The following is an 11,762-nucleotide window of genomic DNA, read 5'->3' as shown; positions in this document are numbered from 1 at the left end:
TTTTAGAAGCATTGTAATGCTAAATTTGTGTTTATAATATTACAATTAAATTGCAAATGTATTCATTGAATGTTTTCCTACATTCACCACAATGCAGTATACCTATAAGACTGGTATGTTTGTATATGAATATATACAGTTTATCGGTATGATGTGTACAATAATGGTGAGACTTATTTGAAGACTAATTAAAAAACCTGAAATGAAGTTTGCATATCCGATATCAGTGCACTAAAATACACAATGAAATAAAATATGGAGCAATTTAAAAATAATGAGAATAATAAGTTATCAATAATTTATCATTCTTTCACATCAACAACAAAAGTCAAACAACTGCTTTAAAATTTCAGATTTTTCTTTCAATATGTAGGGCAACTGCGAATACATAACCAATGGGCACTGATAAATTAGATTACTTACTGCAAGCACTACAAACTGACAACTATCTCTTGTAATAAAAAATGCATCTTACAATTCAGATTTCTATAGAATCTTACCTTGTAAAATTACATTTAATAACAAAATTTCATATAACTTTATAAAAGCTATAAAAAAACATGCAACAACAAATAAATTAAGTTTACTGGAGGAAAAACAAGTGAGGCATCTTGAGCTGTGTCATCATTCACCAACAAACAATGCAAACTACGGTGTATAACAGGAACTTGTTAAAATAACCATAAGGTTATGCTCCATAGTGCTAAATTAAACACTACTAGGAATTAAATGCACTGATATCAGAAGATTAACTAACCATTTGAAACAGGAAGCGTCATGTTCAGAGAACTGATGCTCAACAATACAGATACAAACACACACATCATTCACAATCAATCTGTTTGCAATAGTTGTCTAGAGAGCTTTCAACAACTTAGCATTTCAAGGCAAGGCAAAATATCTATCACTCATACTCACATACACTCACGATGATACATGGAAGCATCTCTGCTTACCTGTCCTGCTGGAATCTAATTTGTTCCAAGTTTTACTCCAATAATGGACTAGTATAGCACAATATTACTAAAAATATAAATGTCTAACATGAGGATTTATACATGAAAGCTACACTGTTCCAGTGCTCAAAACACACGAATTCCTGAATAAATGGTTAGTTTGTTTTCCTGTGGTTGCTTGGATATGATTTCATCAGAAAGAAATAAAAAGAAACTTAACATTAAATATTCGTATATAAAAAGGGATAAAATTAACGATGACTTAAGATATATCCTGGGGAAAGAGGGGCAGAAGAAGCGAATCTCACTTTTCAGTAATAATGAATTTTGACAGCATAAATTTATCTATACAAATACAACCCACTTGATGTCATGGTCATTTATCTCTACAAACGTGCCCCAAGTTGACATCATGGCCCTTTGTAAAGTCCATTAATAACGTGGTTTCTAAAACATTTGTCAATTCGATAAAAAATTATACTAACAACAAGAAAATAAAATTCCCCTCATTGTCTTCATGAGTAAACATTTAAGAAAGTGTTGAGAGTGATATCTAACAAATTTTTACCTACTGAATGGAGAAAAAATAAAACTTATAAGGGAGAAGAGTAAATAAAAACAGGAGTAAAGTGCAAGACAATGGAAAACTGTGTTAAACCATTTATAAAAACCTGAGATAATTGACTATTTCATATACGTACAACGATAATGCTTCACAGTTTTGAAATTAACTACAAAACCTAAACTTATGGTTCGCCAGAATAAAAAAAAAAGTTCTGAACCACATCCAATGCTATTACAGAAGAATTTCTTTAAGCTAGTTCTACGTAAAGAAAGCATCGCAAGCTTTCCTTCAAGAATATATATATCCTTCCTTAGCACATTTACTTTGGATGTTCACTCAGTAGATACATCTTCAGCTGCCATCTGCAGGAGTGAACAGGCAACTCATAGATGCCGGGCTGGTAGGTGTGGCCCCACAGAACTAACACACCAGTAATACTATGGGTTGAAAATTTCAAATTAAATGCAACTTGTGACACAATTTCCATTTTTTTCACAGCTCAAACCGAACTAACACTCACTGGCTAGAAGCCTCATCACAAGCAAAAAGCTTTATAAACTATTGCCTACCAACCCGACCAGATCTAGCCATAGATTACATAGTTTGTCTCTCTCGCGTTCTTCTTATATTGAAATCACTTCCAACTACAGCTACACTACACGCAAGCAGCCCATCTGCAACTTGAAACTTGAAGCAGAAGCTCCTCTTGCTGTGGAATTAAACAATCTTCTCATAAAGTGTAACAATAATTATTTCATCCTCTATTTAACTGTAACACATCTCTTCTTTTCATCAAAGTAGCGAACGTCAAGCATTAAGTGATAGTAACTGAGTTAGAATGTCACACAGGCACACTATTGACGAACGTAATGCTCTTACTTTATTTAACATGATTAAGTGATGCAAATTAAATTTGAAAACCATATATAAAAAGGTCTACGTCATAATATCTTCACTCGTGAACATACATGTTAGTAGTCAAAAGTACTCAACATAAGAACTAGTAACAAACATAGTGTCAAAATGTGGCTGTTTGACATTCACCGTCCAGCTACTAAGCTATGTCGTTGTCTACTTCTCTTAGCAGTAGGATATGTTGCATCACAATTCCAAACCTTCACAATGCCCACACTTTACTAATAGGTTCGCAATTTCCCATGGGGCCACATGGCACAGTGCCTGGTTCATTCTTGCATTGAGTGACATGACAATGCACAAAACGAAACTAATACACTAACTTGTCCACACATGAAAAACAGCTTTCGAATTGGCACAGGTTCAAAAATGAAGTAATGAATGTATGGAGGTAACAACAGCACTGGTAGGATTCCCCATCTTGCTAAACATGTACAAACATTTGTGTTTCTGCTAAAATTCTCTGTTCCAGGTACTGTAGATCAAGTGCAGGTACTCGATAAAAAAAATTATTCACTAGAAAAGAAAATAATGTTAAATTAATATTAAACCACAGCTTGAAAAATTGATAGCATGTAGAAAGGAGGACATTTTAACGTAGCATATTCTAGAACAAAAGACAGAATTTTAATGATATCAAATAATGGATTAATATTATTCATTGTTTGATACACTCTTTTAACACTTATAATCACTGAATAGCTTTATGATATCTTTAGTGTGTTAACTTTTGCAATTTATCAGGCTGACTAAACATGCTCTTATCATATCAACAAATGCACGTGGACAAGGATCTCGTAATTGGTTGTACACCAAAGTACACCAGTGCGCAATTAGAAAACTAGTCCGCTTTATAAATGGTTTCTTGTTTTAAAAAATTTGCAATATTGCTGTTTAAAAGTATTAAACAAAAACTTAGTTACAAAATTATATGTAATTACAACAATATATACAATAATTTTCATTGCAATAAAAAGTAGAGTGTCTTAATACAAAACACGGAAAAGTTGTATATTACGGTCAGATTAAAGTATACACTATGACACTATGCAGTAATAGTATGTCTACCATAATGTTTTATATGTACTGAAACACCTCGCTGATAGAGAATGATTGCATTTTGAATGATGTCATCATGACTAATTGCTATACAGTATATAGGATGTGTGTGTGTGACCTTCCTGACCTCAACATTTCGTAATCTTACAGTTACAGATTAAGCCTTAATTGAAGTGTGGCATATCAGATGGGCAGTTTAATTTCAACTAATCGGCCACTTTTATGAAGTGTTGTGAATAATAAATTGAACTGTTGTGTTATGAATTTGTGAATTGAGATATTATTATTATGGGAGAGGAATGAATTGTGTTCAGTGTTGTGAATTATGTGAGAGTAAATTATTTATCAGTACAATCTACAAAATGAATTGTGCTGTGTGTTACTATCTGATTTGGAAGGAACTGGCATGTTGTCTGATAGCTACTAAAGGTACGGTCACACGTCGCTACTTTTGCAGCGCAACTTTTGTACTGCAGCTGCAAAAGTTACGTGTCGTGTTCACACGTAAGCCAAAAGTAGCGTGCTGCACGCTACTTTTCGTGCTGTGCAACCCGAGTGCAGCAAAAGTTGCAACTGGAGGTTGCGAGTCTGTTCACACACAAGGCACTACTTTTGCAGCCACAGTCATGCTGCAGGTTTCCATCTCCGTGTTGACTTCTCAATATACATTTTGTGGTTATGTTCGCATTATTAAGAAACTCATGCGAAAGCTTCCTTATCTATTATTTGCTTTTCTGTCCTAACTAGTATTCAGAAATTGGCATTATTTTTACTATAAAGCTTTTAAAAACGCCTATATACTTAAATGATAACCAACAGCATATTCACGTAATCAATGTTGGCAACCCTCCTGTTTGAAACTATGCTACAGAAAATTAAAAAGTGAATTATATCGTCAGCAAATATGCTCAGACTGTGTTGTGCATTTAATAACTGTTACAAATAAATTATTTTCATCACATCTAACATTAAAATACATCCAAACAATGAAAGTATCATTGGCACATATGGGTGGCAACACTGGTCGCAACCGCAGCAAAAGTTTCAACAAAACCGATGTCAAAAATGCTGCAGCTGCAACCCTGAGAATCCTATTCACACGTCGCTACTTTTAAGCTGCGTGCAGCATGAAAAAGTAGCGAGCAGCAGGTTTGGCAGCCACTACTTTTCGGGTTGCACCATTGTTCACACGTCACAGTACGAGAGTTGCACAGTTTTTTGTACTGCATCGCTGCAAAAGTAGCGACATGTGACCGTACCTTAAGTTATTCACGTAAGTTCTATGATTTTGAGTTAGGCTAACTACCTTAACCTGCCATCATCATATCCAAAATATAATATACAGTATGCTATTAATAAAGTATTGTAAACTAATATGCTGGCAATAATTTAATAGTGAAACATTTTTTTTACTAATAGCGATTACTTGACTTCATCATTCACCACATTAAGCCAGTCATTGCCAAAAATCTGCCATAGGAGAGCTCAATCATATAATGATTAATGAATCATTTATAACTTCATATTTGTATTTACATATATTTATTTTTATAATTTACAATTTTTTTACTTCTACCATAATTATATTTATTAGGCCTATATTATTTTTAAATGCACGTCCATTTTCAACACTGACTGCTGTGTGTTACCACGCCCAGAAATGTTATGTGCGACTGAACCACCAATAATATATCAGAAATGATCACATGCATTTGTTGATATGAGGAACCAGTTTAAGAGTGTATAGTTTCGAAGTGGTATCCTTCATTGTCCAAAGCCTAGGCCACTTCGAAACTAGTCAACCAGGTAAACTGCAAACGTTAACACAGTAAAGATATCATAAACTATATTACCTGGCTAGGGAAAAAATTGATGTAATCAAAATACCTAACATTAGGTCAACAACATGCTTGGTAGTTGTTCAAAATACATTGACCTTACGGATGTTAAAAACCACTGCAGAAAATCTGAGTTTTAAGAGGGTAGTATTGATACTAGAGCTTGTTGACGGAAATTGTACTATATGAATGGCTACATATCTTAATAATAATCATCTATACTAATAATAAATCTGTAGCCAAAATTTTTCTGGTAATTTTCGATTTTCCAAAAATAATTGGTGTTAACATGTATAATTAACCATCCTGAAACCGAAAATCGCTTTTTTGAAATTTTTGTTTGTATGTCTGTCTGTCTGTCTGGATGTTTATTACCTTTTCACGCGATAATGGCTGAACCGATTTGTATGAAAATTGGAATATAAATTAAGTTCGTTGTAACTTAGATTTTAGGCTATATGGCATTCAAAATACTTTATTTAAAAGGGGGGTTATAAGGGGGCTTGAATTAAATAAATCGAAATATCTCGCATATTATTGATTTTCATGAAAAATATTGCATAACAAAAGTTTCTTTAAAAATAATTTCCCATAAGTTTTATTCTACACAAAATTTTGATAGGACTGATATTTAATGAGATAAATGAGTTTCAAAATTACAATAACGCCATCTAAGGCGCTGTACAGAAATAAAAACAAATGACTTCGTCTATAAGGGGCCTTGGACAACAACAATCGAAAGCTATTAAACATAGCCTAAGAGAATGCTTCTGTGTTTGTATGAAGTAATATCGGAAGCTAATTAATTGTTTAATTATTATTTCACCATTGGAAAGTGTAGTTTCTCTAGATGGACATAATTCTACAATGTTATTACAGTAACTTCTGAAACATATAGCAAGTAATATAAAGTACTCATTAAAACTAAATGATATGTCAATCTTCATTAAACTATGGTTGCATGTAATAACAATTAAACATGTTAAAGGAATTGTCATTGCACCAAATGAGTGTCTCTGGACCAAAATGACCGCATTTTAATTATTTAAATACAATTTAAATTAAGTAACATATTAAACGATTTATCCTTCTATCAAACACAAATGTTCCCTGGATCAAACGTCCTATTTTAATTATGTAATTACTATATTTATTTCTAACAGGTGCATCGGAGCGCATGGGTACGGCTAGTTATAATAATAAAAACATAAGATTTCTAGCATTGTTGTTATAAAAATAAAATCTTGGAGAGTTTCTGCATCCTGTGCCAAACATATAATAATAAAATATCCTTCTGTTAATAAATGGTGAAAAATTATTTCTTGATACCTCTAGCCCAGACACAGTGTATATTCGGGAATGCAATAACAGAATACAGTAGTAGCATTTCAAACAGGGTACTGTACCATTCTGTACAAGAAATATTGGAATGGCTCGGCTGAAATGAACTAGAATAAGCAGAATATGACAACAGGCTGTATTCTACACACAGCTGAGAGGGAGATGAGCCATTATTGCAACAAGAGAGAGGTACTGTTCCTTTGTGGTACCTATAAAAATTTTACAGGATCACTCACATAACTATTATAGATCTCTAATAATAGAAATCATTGGATTAAGTTAATGCAAGTGGTTTAGAAGTAAGGTTAACTTACCAATAATATGCTGAGCTTTCTACATGCTGGACTCTTTGTGCGGAGTCTCACTTCCAAGAGGGCTCATTCTGATGGTGGTAACAGGAGTGGGCAATAGGCGTGACTGTAGTGCCACTCTCTCCACAACACACGAGGCTGAAAGTCGAGCTTCGGCATCATGGTCCCAGCATTCCTCCATTGTGTCACAAAGAGCCACCAAACCCTGAAAGATCATACTTACTTCTTTAAGTATTCACGTCATAACCCATACACACTATCCACGAAATTAGTATTACAATAAAGATTTCTTCCTGAGAGTTTAATTTCATACTCATTTTTGGATAAGGTTTATTCTACCAATTTTTTTGTTTGTATTTCATCTATCAAGCAACTTAAAGTAGAATAATATGGAGTAAGAACTGGGAAAAAGAAGCTTCTAAATTTATCTGTTGCAAATTTTGGAAAAAAGTATTTAGCATTAAATATCAAATATCACAAATTCACTTTTAGCATTAGTATCACGCATCAAATAATTATGAAGAATTGGTAGAATGGAGAAAAATTCTCTCTGGCACCGGGACTTGAACCTGGGTTTCCAGCTTTATGTGCTAGTGCTTTATCCACTAAGCCACACCGGATTCAAGTTCCAATGCCGGATTGAATCCCTCTCATTCTTAAGTTCTACCTACTGTGTTCCCCTTTTGCTGGCCTACCCTCATGTACCTTGTTACATTATATCAATCGTCTCTAAACACACACCTTCATCTCAAACAGCAGAAATAACTAAAATGCTCTCTCAATTAATATCACTCAATAAAAGAATTGTATTCCAATGGATACCATCCCATTGTGGAATCCTGGGAAACGAGAATGCGGATGCTTTAGCAAAGAAGGGCAGCACTGCTACTTACAGACCTGTCACTAAACCTACGTATTACTCTGTGAAGAGATTTATTAAATCTACATACTTAGACTTCAACAAACAAAATTTGATAACACAATCCCAAGGGAAAAAATGGAACTCTCTGCACCAAAATCCACAGTTAATTCCCGATTTACCACGAAAATCGTCTGTAGCTGCATTTAGATTGGCAACAGGCCATGATTATTTGGCTAAACACCTGTATAGAATTGGAATATATCAGTCCCCTAACTGCCCATTGTGCAACTCAAACCAAGAAATGGATTCGGAACACCTCAAAATCTGTGCTTCTTTGGCTGGTCATGATAATATCTTTGAAAAATATTGGAGTGCAAGAGGTCAAATGACTTTATTGTCAAACGCCTGGCATTAGAAAACAACAACAACATTATATGTGACAGTAGAGACAATGTCCAACCACAAGTACAGAAGTACACAAGGATACAACTAGAGTCCAAATAAAAAATGCCTTTCATTACTTTAATAAATTATTAACTTGTACATCTGAAATGGCTTTCTGTAATATGGAAAATGCAATAATCTTAACCCATATGACTTTGTGAACTATATGATATTGAATATTGGTAGTACATAGGCGGTTCAATAAGTAATGCACATAATTTTTTTTCTCGTCTGCCTTTCATTGCAAAATAACGAAATTTTATACACATCATCTTTAAAGCTTCCTGCATTTCGTCATATAGTTTCGCCATTTTCCGTTAGATAGCTGTGACGTAGTTTAGTTTTAAAATGGCTACTGCACGTGAAACAGGTACAAAGCAGAGAGCTGTGATTGAATTCTCTTTGCGGTGCAGGAAACCATTGCAAACATCCAAAAGCGCTTACAACATGTCTATGGGGATCAAGCAGTGAATAGGAGTACTGTCAGTCGTTGGGTTAGCAGAGTGTCAGCGACAGAACGAGGTGAAGCAAGGCTGTCAAATCTTCTACGCTCAGGATGACCATATGCTGCTGTAACACAGAGACAGTTGAAAGCACCGATAGGCTTATTCCGGGTAACAGGCAAGTAACATCCAAACAACTTGCTGTTCAGTCGACATCTCTGTTCGTCCCCATAAGATGTCAACAAAATTCTCCTTCTCCATGACAAAGCGAGGCCACACACAAGTGTGTGCACTCCTCAAGAAATCATAAAACTTGGGCGGACTGTCCTTCCTCATCCGCCCTACAGTCCGGATCTAGACCATCCCACCCTACAGTCCGGATCTAGCACCATCCCACCCTACAGTCCGGATCTAGCACCATCCCACCCTACAGTCCGGATCTAGCACCATCCCACCCTACAGTCCGGATCTAGCACCATCCCACCCTACAGTCCTAGCACCATCTGACTTTCATTTGTTTGGTCCCCTGAAGGATGCGATCTGTAGGAAGCGATATGACGATAATGAGCAGGTCATAGGAGACATCAGGATGTGACTGAGAGAAAGACCAGCTGATACCAAGATGACATACAGGCTCTAACATGTAGGTGGCATAGGACCATAGATTGAATGAAGACTACGTGGAAAATAGGTATTTGTAGTCAATTAATTGGGGAATAATGTAGTATATTTGGATTTGTAATAAAAAAACTTTTAATGAGAAAAAAAAAATGATGTGCATTACAGTGTAGTACTATACCTATGAATACAGCACAATACCTAGTCTTGGTTCTTAACATTAGATATTGCGTCATTAACTAGACTATACAACATGCCCGTCCTAATTTACATAGTATGATAGTAGAGTGAATCACGTTCAATATAGTTTTTATATACTGTTCACTTATTAAAAAACCTAAACAGATGGTTAATCCACAAAAAGAATAACCAGGGGATAGAAAATCGAGGTTCTGCTGTTATTAGAAAATAAAAATTACTTTTGAATTTATTTGTTCCAACAACAACTTACAGAGTGCTTGCGCCAAGTCTCTCTGATTGCAGGCCTCATCTTCTTCTGCACAACACATTCCTGCATATCCTCGAGGGTAGGATGTTGACCCACCTCTTCTTCAAATGGAAGCATGTACTCTGGGATAGGACCCTAATTCGTAAACATGATAAATAAAAATTAGTATCACGAAGGTCACACATACTTTTTTGTTACATGTTTCACGCATTTTGCAAAAATTTAGTTTCTTCATCAAAATGTGAATGATATTAATGCTTGTGGTTTTAGTTTCTTCAGCTTTTACTCGTTAGACATACATTAATGAAATTATTATGCATCCAAATAAGACAAACTTTCGTTTTTTTGAACTGCACACAAAAGGAATTATAAACCCAAAAGTAAAAAAATTGAGTTGTTTTATGCAGATATACGAGATCTGTGTGGAAAGTATCCATCCATTTTGAATAACTTGTGAACCAGATGCAGTTACTTTTGTTATATTAAATGGCTGGATACTTTCTGGACAGATATCGTATGTAATTAATCTTGAACAAAAAGTGAAAGTAATAATAACAAAAAAAATGTAATATAAATTCTTGTAGTGGCTACTGGTGAAGTTTTAAAATTTGGGTAATTAACAGACACATATTTATCTATAATTAATAATATGAATATCTTAAATACGTCAACATACTCATAACCACAGAATGTTGGGTAAATCTATATCATTTATCTCTTAAAGAACAGAAAGAAAGAAAAAAGTAAAGGGAAAGAAAGAATGAAAGAAAGATTTGGAGAAAAAAAAGGAACAGAAAAAGACAGAAAATCGAAATTATAGAAAAATAAATAAAATCATAAATCTATACGTTTTTATAGTAATAGTAATTTATTCACCATAAAGATCTTTACAAATCATGGCTTCGTCAATCTTATTTCTAAGTCTTAATCTAGTTTCTGATTATACTATGGACATATTTATGAATTTGTAGCTTTGTTATTGCAGGACATCTGCTGACATGATACAATTACACATTAGTAGGCACTTTCTGCAAGGTCTAAAGACATAAATTCCTCTACAGTATATGGCATATGATGCAGCAGCAACCTGTTGACCATGCTTTTAAACTTCTTTTGTTTACTACTTATTATGGAGCTTGGAATTTTATTATACATATGGGTATGTAAAATACTTTTAAGACTTGTGGTTATTCTATGGGTGGACAGATGGATATGACTTGATGTTCTTGTTTGATACATGTGGTAGTCTGAATTCAATTTGAATTTTGCTTTGTTTTTATGAATGAAAGACACTGTTTCTAGAATGTATATACAAGGTACTGGCAGAATTTTGAGTTCCCTAAAAATTTCTTTACTTTGCGACCTTATAGGTGCTTGTTTCATAATTTTTATAATTTTCTTCTGTAACTTAAAAATTTCCGTAATTTTGCTTGTTGCGTCCCATAATGGTATGCCATACTGAATCTGGGAATGTACCGATATTCCTAGCAATGTTTACCACATACTCAACATTTGGATTTTTATGACAAACAAAATGCAACCTCAGGTTGCGAATTAAATTTTCTGATGAGGGGGGGATAGAATCCTAAGCTAGGGAATACCTCGTTAGCATTGAACCTCGGACTAATTTCCACATGATTAATTCACATATCATAAATTCATCATCACGCATACAATAGCCTGGGTTAAGTTCACGGTGCTGCATGCTGAACATTACAAGCATCCAACAGTATCGGAATTTCTCCAAACTAAATGTATTTACATATTGCATCATTTGCATCACTCCTCTTATCTTACTACACACACAATGATAACAACAGAGCGACAGAGGCGACCTCAACCTGATTCGATACGGCTTAAGATAAAATGTGTAATTCCTAAGTTACTGATTGTTGTCAGCTTGCCGGTATATTTTATGAAGTATACTCGTATTAAACCAGTTATATTTTGTGAGGAGGATAG

General features: G+C 34.4%; 1 protein-coding gene across 2 annotated transcripts in view; it reads right to left on the bottom strand.

Annotated features, from left to right (window-relative positions):
* Positions 1-2,236: 2,236 nt before the first annotated feature.
* put (activin A receptor type 2 punt) overlaps positions 2,237-11,762 on the bottom strand; it is a 54,938-nt gene continuing 45,412 nt past the window's right edge. Inside the window, exons 9-11 of one of the 2 annotated variants that reach the window (XM_069819134.1) lie at positions 9,804-9,935; positions 6,989-7,190; positions 2,237-2,952 (exon numbers count right to left, since the gene is read on the bottom strand). In XM_069819134.1, the coding sequence (XP_069675235.1) occupies positions 7,008-7,190; positions 9,804-9,935 (315 nt within the window). In that variant the 3' untranslated portion in view covers positions 2,237-2,952; positions 6,989-7,007. The remainder of the gene's footprint in view (positions 2,953-6,988; positions 7,191-9,803; positions 9,936-11,762) is intronic. The other variant, XM_069819133.1, reaches the window with a different exon arrangement.

The sequence above is a fragment of the Periplaneta americana genome, chromosome 2, assembly GCF_040183065.1.
Source record: "Periplaneta americana isolate PAMFEO1 chromosome 2, P.americana_PAMFEO1_priV1, whole genome shotgun sequence".
Taxonomy (NCBI): domain Eukaryota; kingdom Metazoa; phylum Arthropoda; class Insecta; order Blattodea; family Blattidae; genus Periplaneta; species Periplaneta americana.
This window is presented reverse-complemented; position numbering and strand designations above follow the sequence as displayed.